The sequence below is a fragment of the Hyperolius riggenbachi genome, chromosome 4, assembly GCF_040937935.1.
Source record: "Hyperolius riggenbachi isolate aHypRig1 chromosome 4, aHypRig1.pri, whole genome shotgun sequence".
Lineage (NCBI taxonomy): Eukaryota > Metazoa > Chordata > Amphibia > Anura > Hyperoliidae > Hyperolius > Hyperolius riggenbachi.
Window position 1 is genome coordinate 42,962,809 of NC_090649.1, and position 22,577 is coordinate 42,985,385.

Genomic DNA, 22,577 nt, shown 5'->3' on the forward strand with positions numbered 1-22,577 from the left:
TGATTCTTATTGCTAAAAAAGTACCCCTCAACAGCTCTTTTGAGAGCTAATCTTGTTCCTGCAATCTTTTTGTGTGTGTGTGTGTGTGTGTGTGTGGCTCACTTGCATTATATACAGCCCTGTCAGTCACAGCTGGCCTTTGGCCACTTGGTGGTAATTACTGCTGTGCCAGGTGCAGATTTGTAATACCCATCCCTGCATATACCTACCTGTTGTACACTTCAGTGCACCCACCTATCTATGTGAGCGCACGCAGTGTGATATTCAATACCACCAGTCACTGTACCTGTTCACGGTACATGTGTGTGACAGGTGCACATTTGTAATACCCATCACTGCATATACCTACCTGTTGTGTTCAGTGCACCCACCTACCCATGTGAGCGCATGCAGTGTGATATACCACTCCGTGCATACCTGCTAACTGCACCTAGGTGACTGCACATTGTATTATTCAAGTCAGTGCATACCTTTCACTTCACCCCCCCCCCCCCCACGATATGGACAAAACGGACAATAGAGGCAGAGGTAGAGGCAGACCCAGAGGAAGGCCACCCGGCAGGTCTGTGCGAGGTCCTGCTGATGTGATTTTGTGCGGTCCTGGACCAAAGTACAGTGCTCAGAAGAAGGCACGTCCCATCAACTCCCAAGATTGTCAGGGCGTGGTTGACTATTTAACACAGAACACCTCATCTTCCGCAGCCACCAGCACTACTAAAAGCCCCACATCCGCTGCATTTGACACTTTGCAGGAGTTATTTGGTGGGGAAATAACTGATTCACAGCCACTACTGCTACAACAAGATGAAGGCGCTAAGCAAGTTACACCACCTCATATGTCTGAGTTAGGCGACACTATGGACGTAACGTGTGAGGAGGATGATGATGAAGTACCTGCTGTTGGTGCAGTTTATGAGGTGTCTGAGGCAAGCGGTTTGGAAATTTTCTAATTTCTCTGCCTCAGATCAGAGCAATACCATCTGTTCTCTCCAGGGCCGGCGCTACCATTAAGGCAAAGGAGGCAGCTGCCCCAGGGCCCCAGAGCTTGTAGGGGCCCCCAGTGGCTACAAGAGGAAAACATTTTTTTTCAAATCGGCCTTATAGTTTTTGAGAAAATCGATTTTAAAGTTTCAAAGGAAAAAAAACACATTTAAAAACCTGCCGACTTTAATGGTTAATAGCAAATCCACCTTAAATGCTAGAAACCCTAAATTTGCAGGATATGTTAAGGAGATCATTAGGAATAAGAGGAAAAAACAATTTTTCAAAAAGACCTTATAGTTTTTGAGAAAATCAATTTTAAAGTTTAGAAGGAAAAAAGTATAGTTTTAATTGCGGTAAATATAACTTTTAGTAGCAAACCTAACGGTAGTGTAATTTTACATGCATCAAATGAAAGCGCAATAAATTTCCTGACAGGGTTTCCAGGGGGTCTATACGCAGCCGCAGCGCTTTGGCCAGGGATCGCTATACAGCCGCAATATGGCTGTATGAAGATCCCTGGCATTTTTTCCTATTTTCCCAATTTTTTTTTATGTTTAGAGTGTGGGAATTTTTAAAAAAAAAATTATGTGGGGTCCCCCCTCCTGAAACTTTTTAACCCCTTGTCCCCCATGCAGGCTGGGATAGCCAGAATGTGGAGCTCTGACCGATTGGGACTTCACACCCTGACTATACCAGCTGCAAAAAAGGTCCCCTAATGCCGATTTTTGTTCCGGGGTATATGTTGGGGGGGCCCCCCAGGTTAATTTTGCCCTGGGGCCCCATTGTTGCTTAAACCGGCCCTGGTTCTCTCTGCCTACAAATATTGAGCCGTGGAAAGGCCAACACCCACGTAGGGACAACTGCCTTACAAAGGCACCTGCAGAAAAGGCACAAACTGCAATGGGAAGAGCCCCTGATTGTGCGCCCATGGGTGAGAGCACTCTGTGCATGCATACTACAATGTTGTGACATCGTGCACGTGTGCAGAGTGCTCCCGGCCGCAGGTGCCCATTCACGGGCACGCTTAGCTGGGCACTGCCTGCACACTGCTCACCCACGCTCCCGGCCTGTAAATAGCTTTGGGGGAGGGGTTAATAAAACATAACAGAGGGGGATGGAGGAGAGTGGGGGAGGAGTGGTCAGGAAAGGAGCCTCCTACACATTCCTGCTTCCCCTGTTTTTACATTTTTCCCAGCGCTAAGGTTTCCTTTAATGGTAAACTTTTTTACCTTTTTTACTAACATCCATGAATTAAATCAGCATCTCCCATACACATTATTGTAAAATAATGAGTGATCACAGTGTGTATCGGTTCATAATAACTTGTCGTTCACAAGTTACTGATTGTACGTGTTAGACATGTGCACAGTTCAGCAACAAACTCGTCACTTTATGGTTGGGTGGAGCAATGATTAAACGGTGCAAAAGTACACAAGGACATTACTTGCAGGAGGTTTTATCAGCAGAGGAGTCTCATCAGGAGACTGAGCAGAGAGAGAAGACCGGCCCAGCAACAAGCATTCCCTCTGCAGTGCTGAACTGTAAGTTTCTTCTTCATTCAACTTCAGCAGTGTGTTATTCTGAACACTTTTATGCAGTGCTGAATTCACATGTCCGAAGTCTATAAGCAGAAACACTTTGTACTGTAAAGAAGAACTGTAGCAAAGGATTCAATTTCATCCCAATCAGTAGCTGATACCCCCTTTCCCATGAGAAATCTTTTCATTTTCTCAAACGGATCATCAGGGGGCGCTGTATGGCTGATATTGTGGTGAAACCCCTCCCACAGTGTGATGTCAGGACCATGGTGCTAACATCACACCGCGGGAGCCTTGTTGCACTGTGGGAAATGATAGCTGTTTCCAACTACCAAAAATGCATCATCTCTTTCCACAGACATCACCTGCCAGCAGTAAAGATGTCACCATGTGATAACTGCCAGAATGTAAATCAGGAAGAGGAAAGATTTTACAATGGGCAAACACTGAATAAATCAGTTATAAATCATTATTGTAAAAAACAAGCACTTTTTTTTCATTATGTTATTTTCATTGCAGTTCCTCTCTAAATCACAGTCTCTGAAAACACCTGCTACACCTCAGATTATGCCCCTAACACACAGATAGAAAACTGCATAAGCTACACAGGGAATAACCATAAGGCCTTGTTTCCATGAGGGGTGATTTGCATGCATGTAAATTCAGAGGAGGAATGACGGCCTATTGAAATCAATCAACCTATGAGAATGGCCTTGCCATCAGCAGAGGCGTTTAACCCCCATGCCTGCTGGATATGTGACACCAATAATCTTGTTTATTATGAGATGTTGTCCGCTAGCTATCTGTGAGTTTTGAACCCAGGTCTCTTTAACTACTTAAGGATTGCAGTCTTAAAACCCCTTAAGGACCAGAGCCTTTTTTTCCATTCAGACCACTGCAGCTTTAACGGTTTATTGCTCGGTCACATAACCTACCATCTAAATGAATTTCACCTCCTTTTCCTGTCACTAATACAGCTTTCTTTTGGTGCTATTTAATTGCTGCTGCAATGTTTAGTTTTTATTATATTCATCAAAAATGACATGAATTTTGTCAAAAAAAATAGCACCTTCCACACTAAGCCACCACCCACAACTGCACCTTCCACACTAAGTCACCACCCAAAACTGCACCTTCCACACTAAGCCACCACCCACAACTGCACCTTCCACACTAAGCCACCACCCACAACTGCACCTTCCACACTAAGCCACCACCCACAACTGCACCTTCCACACTAAGCCACCACCCACAACTGCACCTTCCACACTAAGCCACCACCCACAACTGCACCTTCCACACTAAGCCACCACCCACAACTGCACCTTCCACACTAAGCCACCACCCGCAACTGCACCTTCCACACTAAGCCACCACCCACAACTGCACCTTCCACACTAAGCCACCACCCACAACTGCACCTTCCACACTAAGCCACCACCCACAACTGCACCTTCCACACTAAGCCACCATCCACAACTGCACCTTCCACACTAAGCCACCACCCACAACTGCACCTTCCACACTAAGCCACCACCCACAACTGCACCTTCCACACTAAGCCACCACCCAAAACTGCACCTTCCACACTAAGCCACCACCCACAACTGCACCTTCCACACTAAGCCACCACCCACAACTGCACCTTCCACACTAAGCCACCACCCAAAACTGCACCTTCCACACTAAGCCACCACCCACAACTGCACCTTCCACACTAAGCCACCACCCACAACTGCACCTTCCACACTAAGCCACCACCCAAAACTGCACCTTCCACACTAAGCCACCACCCACAACTGCACCTTCCACACTAAGCCACCACCCGCAACTGCACCTTCCACACTAAGCCACCACCCAAAACTGCACCTTCCACACTAAGCCACCACCCACAACTGCACCTTCCACACTAAGCCACCACCCACAACTGCACCTTCCACACTAAGCCACCACCCACAACTGCACCTTCCACACTAAGCCACCACCCACAACTGCACCTTCCACACTAAGCCACCACCCACAACTGCACCTTCCACACTAAGCCACCACCCACAACTGCACCTTCCACACTAAGCCACCACCCACAACTGCACCTTCCACACTAAGCCACCACCCACAACTGCACCTTCCACACTAAGCCACCACCCACAACTGCACCTTCCACACTAAGCCACCACACACAACTGCACCTTCCACACTAAGCCACCACCCGCAACTGCACCTTCCACACTAAGCCACCACCCGCAACTGCACCTTCCACACTAAGCCACCACCCGCAACTGCACCTTCCACACTAAGCCACCACCCACAACTGCACCTTCCACACTAAGCCACCACCCACAACTGCACCTTCCACACTAAGCCACCACCCACAACTGCACCTTCCACACTAAGCCACCACCCACAACTGCACCTTCCACACTAAGCCACCACCCACAACTGCACCTTCCACACTAAGCCACCACCCGCAACTGCACCTTCCACACTAAGCCACCACCCACAACTGCACCTTCCACACTAAGCCACCACCCACAACTGCACCTTCCACACTAAGCCACCATCCACAACTGCACCTTCCACACTAAGCCACCACCCACAACTGCACCTTCAACACTAAGCCACCACCCACAACTGCACCTTCCACACTAAGCCACCACCCGCAACTGCACCTTCCACACTAAGCCACCACCCACAACTGCACCTTCCACACTAAGCCACCACCCACAACAGCACCTTCCACACTAAGCCACCACCCACAACTGCACCTTCCACACTAAGCCACCATCCACAACTGCACCTTCCACACTAAGCCACCACCCACAACTGCACCTTCCACACTAAGCCACCACCCACAACTGCACCTTCCACACTAAGCCACCACCCAAAAATGCACCTTCCACACTAAGCCACCACCCACAACTGCACCTTCCACACTAAGCCACCACCCACAACTGCACCTTCCACACTAAGCCACCACCCAAAACTGCACCTTCCACACTAAGCCACCACCCACAACTGCACCTTCCACACTAAGCCACCACCCACAACTGCACCTTCCACACTAAGCCACCACCCAAAACTGCACCTTCCACACTAAGCCACCACCCACAACTGCACCTTCCACACTAAGCCACCACCCGCAACTGCACCTTCCACACTAAGCCACCACCAAAAAACTGCACCTTCCACACTAAGCCACCACCCACAACTGCACCTTCCACACTAAGCCACCACCCACAACTGCACCTTCCACACTAAGCCACCACCCACAACTGCACCTTCCACACTAAGCCACCACACACAACTGCACCTTCCACACTAAGCCACCACCCACAACTGCACCTTCCACACTAAGCCACCACCCACAACTGCACCTTCCACACTAAGCCACCACCCACAACTGCACCTTCCACACTAAGCCACCACCCACAACTGCACCTTCCACACTAAGCCACCACCCACAACTGCACCTTCCACACTAAGCCACCACCCACAACTGCACCTTCCACACTAAGCCACCACCCAAAACTGCACCTTCCACACTAAGCCACCACCCGCAACTGCACCTTCCACACTAAGCCACCACCCGCAACTGCACCTTCCACACTAAGCCACCACCCACAACTGCACCTTCCACACTAAGCCACCACCCACAACTGCACCTTCCACACTAAGCCACCACCCACAACTGCACCTTCCACACTAAGCCACCACCCACAACTGCACCTTCCACACTAAGCCACCACCCGCAACTGCACCTTCCACACTAAGCCACCACCCAAAACTGCACCTTCCACACTAAGCCACCACCCAAAACTGCACCTTCCACACTAAGCCACCACCCACAACTGCACCTTCCACACTAAGCCACCACCCGCAACTCCACCTTCCACACTAAGCCACCACCCACAACTGCACCTTCCACACTAAGCCACCACCCACAACTGCACCTTCCACACTAAGCCACCACCCGCAACTGCACCTTCCACACTAAGCCACCACCCACAACTGCACCTTCCACACTAAGCCACCACCCACAACTGCACCTTCCACTCTAAGCCACCACCCACAACTGCACCTTCCACACTAAGCCACCACCCACAACTGCACCTTCCACACTAAGCCACCACCCACAACTGCACCTTCCACACTAAGCCACCACCCGCAACTGCACCTTCCACACTAAGCCACCACCCGCAACTGCACCTTCCACACTAAGCCACCACCCAAAACTGCACCTTCCACACTAAGCCACCACCCACAACTGCACCTTCCACACTAAGCCACCACCCGCAACTGCACCTTCCACACTAAGCCACCACCCGCAACTGCACCTTCCACACTAAGCCACCACCCAAAACTGCACCTTCCATACTAAGCCACCACCCACAACTGCACCTTCCACACTAAGCCACCACCCAAAACTGCACCTTCCACACTAAGCCACCACCCGCAACTGCACCTTCCACACTAAGCCACCACCCACAACTGCACCTTCCACACTAAGCCACCACCCACAACTGCACCTTTCACACTAAGCCACCACCCACAACTGCACCTTCCACACTAAGCCACCACCCACAACTGCACCTTCCACACTAAGCCACCACCCACAACTGCACCTTCCACACTAAGCCACCACCCACAACTACACCTTCCACACTAAGCCACCACCCACAACTGCACCTTCCACACTAAGCCACCACCCACAACTGCACCTTCCACACTAAGCCACCACCCACAACTGCACCTTCAACACTAAGCCACCACCCACAACTGCACCTTCCACACTAAGCCACCACCCACAACTGCACCTTCCACACTAAGCCACCACCCACAACTGCACCTTCCACACTAAGCCACCACCCACAACTGCACCTTCCACACTAAGCCACCACCCACAACTGCACCTTCCACACTAAGCCACCACCCGCAACTGCACCTTCCACACTAAGCCACCACCCACAACTGCACCTTCCACACTAAGCCACCACCCACAACTGCACCTTCCACACTAAGCCACCACCCACAACTGCACCTTCCATACTAAGCCACCACCCACAACTGCACCTTCCACACTAAGCCACCACCCAAAACTGCACCTTCCACACTAAGCCACCACCCGCAACTGCACCTTCCACACTAAGCCACCACCCACAACTGCACCTTCCACACTAAGCCACCACCCACAACTGCACCTTTCACACTAAGCCACCACCCACAACTGCACCTTCCACACTAAGCCACCACCCACAACTGCACCTTCCACACTAAGCCACCACCCACAACTGCACCTTCCACACTAAGCCACCACCCACAACTACACCTTCCACACTAAGCCACCACCCACAACTGCACCTTCCACACTAAGCCACCACCCACAACTGCACCTTCCACACTAAGCCACCACCCACAACTGCACCTTCCACACTAAGCCACCACCCACAACTGCACCTTCCACACTAAGCCACCACCCACAACTGCACCTTCCACACTAAGCCACCACCCACAACTGCACCTTCCACACTAAGCCACCACCCACAACTGCACCTTCCACACTAAGCCACCACCCACAACTGCACCTTCCACACTAAGCCACCACCCGCAACTGCACCTTCCACACTAAGCCACCACCCACAACTGCACCTTCCACACTAAGCCACCACCCACAACTGCACCTTCCACACTAAGCCACCACCCACAACTGCACCTTCCACACTAAGCCACCACCCACAACTACACCTTCCACACTAAGCCACCACCCACAACTGCACCTTCCACACTAAGCCACCACCCACAACTGCACCTTCCACACTAAGCCACCACCCACAACTGCACCTTCCACACTAAGCCACCACCCACAACTGCACCTTCCACACTAAGCCACCACCCACAACTGCACCTTCCACACTAAGCCACCACCCACAACTGCACCTTCCACACTAAGCCACCACCCACAACTGCACCTTCCACACTAAGCCACCACCCACAACTGCACCTTCCACACTAAAGAGGAACTTTAGTGAAAATAACATCCTATCCTATAAAACCCCTGTGTCTCTCCTGTGTGTGTGTCTGTGCTTTTGCGCTACTGCGCTACTGCGCGTGCACGGCACAATTGCAGCAGTTAGAGCGAGACGGAGTCAGGGGAGGCGGGTGTGGGCAGGCGCGGTGCATGGATGTGTGTGTGCAGAGGTCTGCAGGCGTGCACGGCTAATGAGGGTGAGAGGCCAGAGCCTAGCACCCCATTTTTTAAATGGGCCTTCGGCCTAGTAATAAATAAAATTGCTATTTTTTTTTTTACCATATTCATTTATAGATTCTTTAGTCAGTGTTTCTCTGTTGTAAAATCTTTCTTCTCCCTGATTTACATTCTGAAATGTATCACTGGTAGCCATAGCTCCAAACTCTTTTTGAGGGACAGTCCCTCTTTCCTCCTCATTTGTCCCTCTTTCAGGACTTTGTACCTCTTTCTATGTAAATATATATATATTTCTCTACTTAAAAAATGTGTTTGACTGACTCTAAACTTTATTCCCATCCTTTAAATTGATATATTACTAATTTTAAAATGTTAATATGAAGGAAAATGATCCAGGATAAAAAGGACCAGTGTGGTTTGAATTATAAAACACCATATTTTTCTTTTGAAATCTTTATGGTATGCAAGACTACGGGTGTGGTGGGGTGTGATCAGGGGTGTGGCAGGGGTGTGGCTTAAGTGTCCCTTTTTCTCATCTGAAAAAGTTGGGAGGTATGCTGGTAGCAACATCCTGCCAGGGAATGTCTGTGTATAGAACTATCAGTAAATGAACATTGCGCAAAGGGAAATAAATACTGTATGCTTGTCAGTTGGAAAAAGCCCCTATTTCCCACAATGCAACAAAGTTCACAGACAAGGACCATAGTCATGATGTTTCACCACAATGTCAGCCATAGAGATGTCCCTGATGATCTGTATGAGAAAAATTAAAGGACAACTAAAGCGAGAGGGCTATGAAGGCTGCCATATATATTTCCTTATTCCATATTTATTTGCCGGCCAATCATGCTGATCCTCTGCCTCTAGTACTATTAGCCATAGACCCTGAACAAGCATGCAGCAGATCAGATATTTCTGACATTATTGTCAGATCTGACAAGATCAGCTGCATGCTTTTTCCGGTGTGATTCAGGCACTACTGCAGCCAAATAGACCAGCAGGGCTGCCAGGCAACTGGTATTATGTAAAAGTAAATACATATGGCAGCCTCCACATTCTTCTCACTTCAGTTCTCCTTTAAAGATTTCTCGTGGGAAAGGGGTTATCGGCTAGTGATTGGGATGAAGTTCAATCCGAGGTTAAATTTCCTCTTAATCCGCCGCACTAAGCTACTGGACCACAATTACGCTGCTCACACTAAGCCGCCACCCATAGACGCTTCGGGGCACCCCCTTGCCTCTCCCTTCCTCGCTGCCAGCGCAGGGTCGGACTGGGACACTGGGGGCCCACCAAAGAAATTTCAACCAGGGGCCCACACATCCCATGATTGCGGTGAAAAAAGGGCGTTGCCATGCACCGGAAGGTGGGCGTGGTCATGATGTATTATGGACAGGGCCAAATGTACATGATTTTAGCAGCATTGTAATTCAGAGACACTGCTGCCCAGCAAAACTTTGCCTAGAGTCCCCTCGTTCAATATAAAGTAATGTCCTTCTTTGCAGAGGTTGCGACCGCAGAGGTTGCGACGGCACCGGGGCCCTTGTGGTAATCATTAACAAGCTATTTCCCATCCCTTTTCTTGCACCTCTGACACTGTAGTTACCATTGGCAGGTTTTGGTGCGTCGTATCAATTGTTATGTATAGAGTGCTTGGGGGGCCCCATTGTAAAATTTGCATCGAGGCCTACAGCTCCTTAGCTACACCACTGCTCTCAGCATGAGTGATTACAGCACTGAGAAGAGACTTTTTGTGCTGCAGGCAGCAATTGGAGCTCTGTCAGACAAGGAGGGAGGGGGCCCACCAGAGACCTGGAGGCAGGGCCCACCGAGGGAAAAAACTGTACTACTGTGGCCCAGTCCGACCCTGTGCCAGCGCAGTAGGCAGTCGTAATAAGAGTATGCAGCACTACGTCCATGTCGCATTACAACTGCCTTTTATTATATAAGATTGCTGGCAGATCGGCTGTTGAATTACCAGTTGCTGCTTGCTAACAGTGCAGTTTAACTGTCGACTGGCCACAGTGAGTTTTGCCGTGCATAATTACAACTGTGGATTCGTTTATATAGGATAATTCATTTTATGAGCCATTAAAATAAATAACTGTAAAAATACACAGACACTGCATGAAAACAATTAAAACACACACACTGTAAACACAGACAAAGGAGATTTAACTCCAATACCATAGGTCTCAATTCCCTTAGCTTTATCAAACACTTTATCAAACGTTTGATAAATTACCTCATGGGTAAAATCTAATTTTGAATTCACTAAGGTGTTATATATTTATTGAGCGTTTTATCGATAAAACATTCGATGAATATATATCACCTTAGTGAATTCAAAATTAGATTTTACCCATGAGGTAATTTATCAAACGTTTGATAAAGTGTTTGATAAAGCGCCGTGAATTGAGGCCTGAGTTGTAAATGATATGCCAATTTTATGCAAATGTATGAAACGTTTGTATTGGGCCAATCAAATACAGCTGATGCATTCAGAGCTGGGACAAGGTCCACCAGCACCCAAGGCTGAAACACCAAAGTGCGTCCCTCCATTCCTCCCAGCCATCACACACTGATTACTATTAGACTAAGGGGCGCCCCAGGGCCCCCAACACCTTAATCTCTCCTTATGCGGCTTGCAGTCACTTCCATGTATCCCCTTTTCTTATTTCTCTCTGCTTTAAACACAATAGCGGAATAATAGCAGAGTGAGTTGTGCTCCCCTCCTACACTGTGCCCTGAGGCTGAAGATTGGATCCAATTGCTAGGGTGACAATTTAGGGGCTCCTCATACTGTCCAGATACATCACTAGCCAACATGCATCTGTAATGCATTGTCTAGGGGTGTAACTATACCCCTCTGGGCCCCCTGCAGCAACCCCCCCCCCTCCCTAAGAGCTCTCCACCCTTTCCCCTTGCAGAGCACAGTAGAGCTATGTAAATCCTGTTCTCATTGTTTCTGGTCTCCCCTTCCTTCCGAGAGCCACTTGCCCTGTAGGATGCCCAGCTCCTGATGCTTACCCCTAGTAATCAGAAGCCAGAAGAGGGCAGCATAAAGAGAGTGGCTCCTGGGAGGAAGAAGATACTCGATGTGATGAGAGCAGGCAGGTAAATAAAGAGGAGGTACAGGCCCCCATAGCGCCCAGTCCTACCCTGTCACGGTGTTCACCGGGTCTATTGTTACACATCTGGCATTGAGGAATGGTCACCATAGGGATCGCCTCCAATCGCTATGGGTGGCAGTCATTTAAGTGTACCTCCCGGGCCACCTCAATTTAATCCTCCTCTAACCGGCCCGGTAATTCCTTCAGTTGGGATGAGTCTGCACGTGTGTAATCTGGCTGCGTGCTCACACCCCATCATGCTCCTGTTGCCAAGAGCGTTCTGCACCTGTGCAGTAGTACTGTCCAAATGCAGAATTCTCCCACGCATGCACGGAACACCCTGATTGAAGGACTTAACAGGCTGGCTAGCGGAGGATCAAGGCAGGCCGGCAGGACAGCGAAGGAGCGAATAGCCTGAAGGGTGCCGGAGATAGCCCCTGGTATGTATATATATCTTTTTATTTTTCCCAATCTCAGGTTTCCTTTAAAGGTGTTTGTGGATCCTAAAGTGAACCAGAGATGGTTCACTAGCACTTATTTCTACTTAACCGGGCTTCCTCCAGCCCCATGAGCAGCGCTGAGTCCATCGCTGTCCTCCTCAGCCGCTACATTAAGCCGCTTTGACTACCGGTAATCCGTGCAGTCGTGGCCTTCTGTGCATGCACCCATCAACACACTCCCACCCCCTGGAATGTTCTGCGCCTGTGTAGTACTACTATGCAGGCGCAGAACATTCCAGGGGATGGGAACGCGGTAGGGGTGGGTGCTCGACGGACCGGATTACCGGGAGTCATAGCACCAGAACGGAGGGGCTGAAGAGGAAGGCAAGGGACACAGCACTGCCCATCAGGCTAGAGGAAGCTCTGGATATGTATAAATTAAGCTTAGTGTACCATCTCTGGTACACTTTAAGGTCCAGTATAGGTGACACAAATTATTATTATTATTATTATTATTACACTGACACTTAAAATTCTGTATTAAATTTTCATGCAAGACAGAGTTATTAGCATCTTAAGTTATATTTTTCTCTCAAACAACAGCTTTCTAAATAAAGTGACAAGACAAGGCTTTCGTTTGACTTAAATCATTGCGTGAATGAAATAAATGCCTTATATATTACAGCACTTATTTCCTTGTCTGTGTTTCACTTTAAGGACTGTACCATGTAGACAGGAGGGGGGGGGGGCTGACTTCCTGTTATTATTGACGTAGGGACAGGAATTTACTGTTTAAACCTGCACTGCCAGGACTGACCTCTCTTATCACTGATCCTGTGAGCTCAGCCAAGAGATTCTGCAACTGCACTGCAAACTGGTAAAGAAAAGAAAAACTTCCTTTCTTCTTACTCTTGCCTAAAGAATCATTAGTCCTCCTCGGCTGTAATCTTGTAACTGAGCTGACCTCAGAATGGCAGGAAGCAGAGACTTTGGGTGTACAGAGCTAGGAGAAGCAGCTGAGCATTGTGTAAGAAATCACAGGATCTCTGTACTCTCTGGTCCTGAGTCTCTGCTGACTGTCCAGAAGAAATCTCAGAAGATCCCAGCCAGCAAGGACTGATTCTGGTGCTGGGTGTGTTTGGAATAAACCCCTATCTCTGCATGGTACAGTCCACCATAGAAATGCTCAGAATGTAAACAGAGCTCTGGTCTCAGGCTAATTCTTTGAAAGCTGGGCTGTATTGTTACATGCCAGGCCAGCTGCTAGAACTGCTAGATCTTTTTATGTGAGTTATAAAATTACATTTGCTTTTGATAGTTGTCCTTTAAAGAGGAGCTTGAATATAACTTCATGCACATGAACAGTTAAGTATATTTTATCTAATTCATTAACAGTGGTATTTGTTATATGTATCTCCTCCTTAGACATTACTGAAGCCATGTTTGCGGCGGATCCGGTGACCATTCTCCTATCCATCGTTGTCATCCTCTTTTTGGCCTATGTGTACAGCAGTAAAAAAAGGAACAAGTATAAGAACTTCCCTCCAGGACCCCGACCATTGCCGATCATCGGAAATATTCACCAAATTGACATGCAGAAACCTCATAAAGCATTGATAGAGGTAATACAGATCACTGACCTTATATCAGCCAATATTTGCTTTTGTCTTATTAGACTCCTCTCACTGTTTACTCTTTCTCCTCTCTGCTAAGCTCCCTATAATCTGTCAGTTATTCTAAAGGTTCGTACACACGGCTGACTTTTACAAACTACCGGTCGTCAGATCCGCCCGGGGGCGGTCGTTCTGATGACAGTTTTCCAGTGTGTACAGTCTGTCGTCAGGCTGATAAGGTTGGTTTTGACTGATCCGCCAAGCGGATCAGTCAATGCCAGCCTTATCAGCCTGACAACAGACTGTACACACCAGTAAACTGTCGTCAGAACGACCCGTGGGCGGGTCTGACAACCGGTAGTTTGTAAAAGTCAGACGTGTGTATGTAGCTAAAGGATCCAATTCAATTTCTAACTCTAAAGTATAAAGCCCTCCACAATGTGTCTTATCCATACAACTCCTGATTTCCAGATCACAACACAACTCAGCTGTATACACTACCTTCTACTTTCCTGCTATATAGTAATAATGGGTAATGTACAGTATGCTAATATACTGTATGTTTTTTCTTTTACCCCTGGCACGCTGCACTAGATTACAGTTATAGAGTAGCATCACCCTTAGTGGTATAGATCATATGGTGGAGACACCAGAATAACCAAAATGAAATGACAGAAAAAAACACTGCACTGTAAATGCTCACTACATGTGTCCCAATACTTCAATTTGGATCTATCTGAAAATGGCGCCTGCGAATAATGGCGCACGGTGTTGCCGCTAATCCGTTTGTCGCTTATCGCTATTTAACGTTAAAGCCTTATCGTTATTTGGCGTTAAAGCCTTATTGTTATTTAGCGTTAACAAACAGAGCCCTCTCTGTACCTATCCCTAACACCTAAACCCCCCCTGGTGGTGCCTAACCCTAACCACCCCTCTGGTGGTGCCTAACCCTAAGCACCCCCCTGATGGTGCCTAACCCTAACCACCCCCTGATGGTGTCTAACCCTAAGACCTCCCTGGTGGTGCCCAACCCTAAATCTCCCCTGGTGTTGCTTAACCCTAACCTTGACAGTGTTACATTAAATCCATTCACCGTTTGGCAGTAAAATAACTTCTGCAGTTTGGCTTATGTTGGGCGCTATTGATAAATAACGTTACTGTGCTCAATAAGGCCTGCTGTTTGGCAAATGAACAGCGCTATTGATAAATAATGTTACTTCTTTTTTCCCTGTGCTCCATTATTATGCAGTACTGCGCCATTATTCACTGATCCGCTTCAATTTACCCCAAGTTTGCCGCATTCAATTCTTTATCAATGTTATTGAACCCTCAAATAATTCCTATCGCGTTTTCATGTCATCAGCTTCTCATCATGCTTCTATAAGTCCTGCATAAGAGGAGATCTGGACATAGTGTAGTATTGTTTTGTTTATACTCGCAAGCACCATAGACAGCAGAACAATCATGGTAGCAGTGTATGTGGCCTTCACCAAAGATACACCAGTTCACCACAATTCACCCCCAGGTCAAACTGCTTACCAGTTCTTATCCACCCCTTGTTCAGGACAGTGGCAAATACATTTTTTGTGACTCTCGTACACCCCACCCCTTAATTTCCAGAACATCATAATCTGTAATTAATTGAAACTAGGGAAAGCAGTGGCGCTAGTAAGGGTAAACAGTTTAGGTGCTCTGTAACCAGAGGAGATTGTATGGACAGTCTGAGATCGGGGGACCTGTCCACAGGTCCATATATGTTTGTTTTGCATACTGTGTTCCCGTAGGCCCGGTTCACATTTGCTTTTTTTAACAAAACCAGCCGTACGGATCCAGCCATGGCGGCCATCTGGATCCGGTGAAAACGATCCGTTTTACAGCTGGTGTGTTGTAAAACATCCATTTTCCATTGGTCTCTATTGCACTGCAAAACCTTCCATTTCTATTCCACTCAGCGAAATGGTCCAGGAAATTAGGTCCTGCAGCATTTTTTGTCCGTTCGGTGGAATGGCCCATGGAACCGTATGGCCGGATCTGCTAGCAAAAGCTGATGGGAACTGGGCCTAAGATACCGACATATTACGCTATGCCTAGTTTTACTCTATTACAGATTATGCTGTGTTCTGGAAAAGAAGGGGTGTGGTGGGTGAGAATTATCAAAAGCGTATTTGTCACATACACACTTCTCCTGATTTTGCTCATTACTATTTGCTCGCCTATTCCTACTGAGGAATAGTCGCATCTTCTGTGTTAAAACAAACATCTGCTTGAGTACATGCTTGTTGTTCCTTAGTCTTCTGTGTCCATAATAAACATCTCTTTGCATAGATGTTTATTTTCCCTTAAAGGGGTTCTGTGGGCCTTAAAAAACAAAACAAAAAGTCACTTACCTGAGGCTTCTACCACCCCCTGCAGCTATTCAGTCCCACGCCGTCACTGAAGCCACCTCCGTTATTTGGCGGCGTTGACCTGCTAATTATTCGTCTAACTAGATGAATAGCACTGCGGCTAAGGCCGTGGCCGCACGCGTCCTCTCTCCTGCGCGTGTCATCAGGAGCTTACTGCGCAAGTACAGTATGAAGTTTTCTTGAGCTTCCGATGACACGCGTGGGAGCGAGGATGCAGTGGTATTCATTTAGTTAGACGATTAATTAGCAGGTCACCGGCGGCGAAGAACGGAGGGGGCTTCAGTGACGGCGTGGGACTTAATAGCTGCAGGGGTCCGGTGGAAGCTCCAGGTAAGTGACACTTTTTTTTAAGGCCCACAGAACCCTTCTAATCTTTTGTGCCCAAATGAACACTTTTTTTTTAATACATGCTAGTTTTTCCTTCTCTGTCCAAAGAAACATCTTTTTTGAACGTATGCTTTTTTATCCTTGGAGGTGGAAAGTAAGCACCTCACCTTCATTTTTAAACTGTTTGTAAACTTTTATTTTGTGTGCCGCCTCCTACTTAATTAATTGTTACCTAAATTGGTGGTGAAAAAGAGATCATGCTACACCAATAATTAGATAAAAGTCCAATCTTTATTGAAGCATCTACGGATGCACAGCAAAACAACTCATGCATATCGGAGCAAGCATAGCTCTTTGGTTATAGCTATGGCAAAGGAGATATACTTTCTCCGATAGGCATTAGCTGTTTTGCTGTGTGTCCATAGATGCTGCAATAAAGATTTGACTTTTATCTAATCATCAGTGTAGTGGGATATCTCTTTCTGACTAACATTGACGTTGCTCATTACATAGTTACATAGTTATTTGGGTTGAAAAAAGACATAGGTCCATCGAGTTCAACCAGAGAACAAAGTACAACACCAGCCTGCTTCCTCACATATCCCTGCTGATCCAGAGGAAGGCGAAAAACCCTTGCAAGGCATGGTCCAATTAGCTCCAAAAGAGAAAAAATTCCTTCCCGACTCCAGATGGCAATCAGATAAAATCCCTGGATCAACATTGGGCATTCCTAGTAATTGTAGCCATGGATGTCTTTCAACGCAAGGAAAGCATCTAAGCCCCCTTTAAATGCAGATATACAATTTGCCATAACTACTCTTACTGTAAAGAACCCTTTCCTAAATAAATGGCTAAAACATTTTTCCTCCATGCGGAGATCATGTCCTCTAGTCCTTTGTAAAGGACATTGATTTCCTCCTCCCGACTGAATGTCCATATGTGTGGTGGCTGCAATGGCCCCTCTTTCCTCCTGCTCAGTAAGTTTACCTTGGTGGTGGTTGGTGGGTATTTTTACCCTCCCTATCCTTCCCTGTAGTATGACAACTACCTTGACCCAAGTGTGAGATGGGTTTGTGATCCACATCTGCCTAGTAATTGGTTTTCTCTAAGGCAACCTTATTTTGTGAGTATTATCCCTTCACCCTCAGATTAGTACCTACAAACGTATTACACTATAAGAGGCTCTTGGTTCTCTCCTTTTGTCTTAATGTTTCCTATTTTGGAATTCCGACATAAGCCAGAGATACATGGTGTCACCTACTGTAGTGGGGTCTGCACCACATGATTTCATCTATGCCTCATCGTGAATGTTTTTGAATTGACCTGTAAAGCGTCCCTCTGTCTCTTCTTTCGCAGTTGTCCAAGACTTACGGCCCAGTATTAGGTGTGCGTATTGGTTTGGAAAGGATGGTTGTTCTCTGTGGCTTAGAGACTATAAAAGATGCCTTAATTGATCACGCTGAGGAATTTTCAAACAGGCCATGGTCACCCGTGCTGGAAAGAGTCTTAGGAGGAGATGGTAACTATTAGTTGTATGCAATAAGGAATATAAAACAATATCAGATACAAACAATATGTGCCTCGGGTAAAATAAAAAAAAAAAAATTATGTTATTCTTCATACTTAGAAATCGGCTTTCACCTATTATTATTATTATTATTATTATTATTATTATTATTTATTGTATTTATAAAGTGCCAACATATTATGCAGCGCTATCTAGAAGGCAGGCTCTGGATCCTGTAAAAGTTGCAGTTGTGCTTGTGTTTTGCAATTTTTTTTTTTTTTTTACTAAAAGGCATTTGTGCATTCTCTTCTCTAAGACTACTTTCCCACCAGGACGTTGCGTTTTAGGAGACGTTATGGTCGCATAACGTGCCCCTAACGCAACGCCTGGTGGTGTTGGATGTGGACATCAGACTGAGCCGCGTTGTGCAGCTCACTCTGGCGTCCGTGATGCCGTGATGCGTACTCTTGGCATCATGTGGTCCCGCCAGCCAATCGCCGCACAGAGCGGCCGCTCCAGGAAGTAAACACTGCACGTCACACCCTGCAGTGAATATTAATTAGCCATGTGGCTGGCTGAGGAGGAGGAGGGGAGACGTCCTCCTCCAACACTACTGAGCATGTGCAAACAGTCTAACGCAGCTTAGCCGCTTATAACGTACAGCATGCAGCACTTTAACTTGACATGCTGCGTTACAATGTAACGCAATGTGGGCACTGTGAACAGCCCATTCTCTTTTCATTACTGTGCGGTGGGCTGCGTTACAGGCTGCTCTAATGTGCGCCTGTAACATCTAACTGTGAAAGCAGCCTAAAGCATGATAAGTTACAAGTTTACATTGTCTCTATGAAGTACCATTCCTCATATGTCACCCCCAGGGTACTGCCATTGAGGCAAAGGGGGCAATTGCCCTAGGGCCCCTGCAACACTGGACCCCCTAGGTGGCCTCCCCCTGACTGCTCCCTGTGGCCCCTGCATGTTTGGTAGTTCAGCTGCCTTGAAATGTCGCACCTGTCCTGGCACTGTCTCCGCCCCAATTTCTATCTTCAGTCCTGTTGTCTGCCTCTTTTCTATGCTGGGGTATGTTATTTATACATAACATGCGCCGGCTAGAGAAGATGCAGGCAATGGGGCTGAAGCCGCTACCCGGGACAGGTGAGATATTTCAAAGCAGCTGAACTACAAAACATGCGGGGACCACGGGGAACAGTCAGGGGAGGCCACCTGGGGGTCAGGCTGTGTGGAAGCCCCTGCTGCTAGTCTACAAGCAGGAAGTAGGAATATTTGAGAAATGCAACTTCAGAGAGAAGTAAAAGTAATTAGCCTGTTAGCTATGCTTAGAATGAGGATATGCAAGAAATAGTCAAATATGACTTAACCACTTGAGGAACGCGGTGTTAAACCCCCTCTAGTGACCAGGCCATTTTTACTAAACTAGGCCACTGAAGCTTTAAGGCCTCACTGCAGGGTCGTACAACCCAGGACACAAGTAATCCCCCCCCTTTTTCTCCCCACCAACAGAGCTTTCTGTTGGTGGGGTCTGGTCGCTCCCCCAGTGTTTATTTATTTAATTTTTTGACAAATATTTTTGTTATCATTTTTATAATAAAATTGCATATTTATTTATTATTTTTTTAATCCCCCGCCAGCCAATCACCGTGATCGGCTGCCATAGGCATCAGCCTATGACAACCAATCACTTCTGAGCCTCTGGAGGGGACAGCCGTGTCACACGGCTGTTCCCAGTACAGCGCTGCCATAGATCGCAGCGCTGTACAATGTTATTAGGCTGCGGTTTTGCCGTCTAACAGTCCCTACCGGCGATTGCCGCTGGGAGACTGATGACGGAGTTCCGCTCCATCATTCAAGCGGGGATGCCCTGCAAAAGGGATACCCTGCAAAGTCCATTCCCAGCCATTCACACCAATCGGCATGGAGTGGTCCTGGGGCTGCCGCGCTGCTCACTCCAATCAGCGTGGAGCCATCGTTAGGCAGTTGATCTGTGCAACAATAATGCACAGATGAACACATTAAGCAGTGTTTCAGAGCATTGACTCCTTTCTCAAGCCTATCCACCCCACAAATGGATTTTTGCACACTAGAGAAAGGGAACATACAAAAGCAAATTAATTTGAAAAAAAATGAACTTGGCTTCCTTGTGGGACATGGACAAGGGTACTTACCCCCAACACACCAGAAAGTCACTGTGAGGCCTTCAAAAGCCTGCTGATGAATCTTGCTGAACCTCCTCAGGATTTCTTCAAGTTTAGCATAGCTGCAGGTCACCTGCCTGTGAAGGACACTGGTTTGTTCCCTACTGCAAGGGAATAAGCATGACCCATGCCATGACTTACAGCTATGACCTCCTAATGCTAGTTGCTGACATTAGGAAGATTTTCAAAATTGAACTGAAACCAGCAGCAAGGCAGTTCTCTAATATTTTCCAGGTTGAAACTCCACCAGGAAATAGACTATTTTAACCCCTCGATATTCATTCGATTTTTATATTAGTTGATACAAAATGAGGGTGATACAAGTCTTGATCTGGCCAAATTTTGAGAAAGCCAAGGGACTCCGAGCAGTGCAGAAACTATGGAAAGATGCATATCATTTTAAAGCTCTCTTTCTCCTCTTTCCAATATTTTAGAGATTTAGGAGTCGCCAGAAAGAGGAGAAAGAGAGCTTTAAAATGATATCCATCTTTCCATAGTTACATTGTATTACACAGGGCGACTTTTTCTTCTGAATGGAGCTGCTGACTTGTAAAAAGTCGCCCTGTGTAATACAATATAACTATGGAAAGATGGATATCATTTTAAAGCTCTCTTTCTCCTCTTTCTGCGACACCTAAATCGTCGCCCTACGCCTTTTAGTCGCGGCCGCGGCAATTTTGATCGCGAAAATAGCGAAAACTAAAAGGCGTAGGGCGGTGGTTTATATATCATTGGAAAGAGGAGAAAGAGAGCTTTAAAATGATATGCATCTTTCCATAGTTTCTGCACTGCTCGGTGTCCCTTTAAATATATTTCTGGTTAGAGTACGATTGCTATTTTCCTGATTGAAATTAGATCGGTAAATATTCACTTCAGATCGGGTAGTATTCTTACCAGGGTGGCAAAGCCCCGACAACATCAGGAGGACACAAAATGTGGTGGAACAAACTCACAAGGGTGACATTAAGAACAGGTCTGTTGCGAAACCAGTGGTGAAAATGGCCTTCAGATGGATAAACCAATCAGAGCACATTTGTGAAAGCCTTGCAGCTTACCCTCTTCTCCTAAATTGTATATAAGCTGAAACAGGATAATTGACTAATAGAGATACACAATACATGAATATTTGGAGAATGATGATATTGTAAGTTTTCTTTGTAGCAATAACACATCTCTTCATACAGAAGCACTATCTTCTATTGATTCTTTCCAGGCATCATCTTTTCCAATGGAGAGAGCTGGAAGGCGATGAGACGGTTCACCCTGTCCACACTACGTGACTACGGAATGGGGAAGAGACTCATAGAAGACAAGATTACAGAGGAAGCTGAGTGTTTAATGGAGATATTCCGATCACATGGAGGTGAGTGATCATCAAGCCAAGCTTCACAGCAAAACCAAACCTCTGATTCTAATATCTGGATGCTGACCCTCTTTGTGACTATAACAGGGATCCTTTGGTTTTCTCCATACAGTTTAGACTGAACTGGAAGTAGTTCACATGTAAGGGTAGATTTACAAAAACGACCTCTTACATTATCTCACCTTATTTATTTTTTTGTCTGAACTATAGAGATAATTCCTTAAATAAAATAGATTAGGAGGGTGATTCACAAAACTCTCACAAATTAAATTGTCTTTCTTATCTTTTCCTTTAAATAATAAAAAAAAAATACCGAAAGATAATTAATGGGTTAAACCGATAAGGAGAGAAAAAAAGATGAGGCAATATAGATTGTGTGATAAGACAAATACTGAGGCTCGGTTCCCACTTACTTCCGTATCATGTGGGGCCATCAGTAGCCGACAGTATAATGTCTGCTGTGATGGTCCACAGTGATGTAGCTGGAGCCAGGTGCAGATGCGCTCCACCATACCCTATATGAGGGAACGCATCCACCTGGGCCGGGATTATCGTGGACTGCACAGAAGTGCTCACCATACACGTGTGGAGTACCCAGAACAGGATATACCAGCTTTCTGGTGGCCGGTTTTAGAAAGACTGCCTTCTCACCCCACCCCTACATCTTTAGAAACTGGTAAGGAGCAGAGAAAAACCCATGTGGGCAAGGCAGTTACCTTCAACTCCTCTACCAACTTGGAAACGGGAGTTCTTACGACAATTCCTGACCAGGTATGGTGATGAGAAAATAGAAATGATGGCTTATGGTGCTATAAAATCTGTTCAAAGTTGGATAAACACTTCCGACACCAGTTAAATCATACTAGGGTCTCCTA

The 22,577-nt window shown here is 46.8% G+C and overlaps 1 protein-coding gene across 4 annotated transcripts in view; it reads left to right on the plus strand.

Moving 5' to 3' along the window:
- Nucleotides 1-2,462: 2,462 nt before the first annotated feature.
- Nucleotides 2,463-22,577, plus strand: part of LOC137571179 (cytochrome P450 2K1-like) — a 51,487-nt gene continuing 31,372 nt past the window's right edge. Inside the window, exons 1-4 of one of the 4 annotated variants that reach the window (XM_068279992.1) lie at nt 2,463-2,525; nt 13,700-13,896; nt 17,976-18,138; nt 21,553-21,702. In XM_068279992.1, coding sequence (XP_068136093.1) covers nt 13,714-13,896; nt 17,976-18,138; nt 21,553-21,702 — 496 coding nt within the window. In that variant the 5' untranslated portion in view covers nt 2,463-2,525; nt 13,700-13,713. Of the gene's footprint in view, nt 2,526-13,057; nt 13,152-13,301; nt 13,439-13,469; nt 13,561-13,699; nt 13,897-17,975; nt 18,139-21,552; nt 21,703-22,577 lie in introns of those variants that run through there. The other 3 variants (XM_068279989.1, XM_068279991.1, XM_068279990.1) reach the window with 3 other exon arrangements.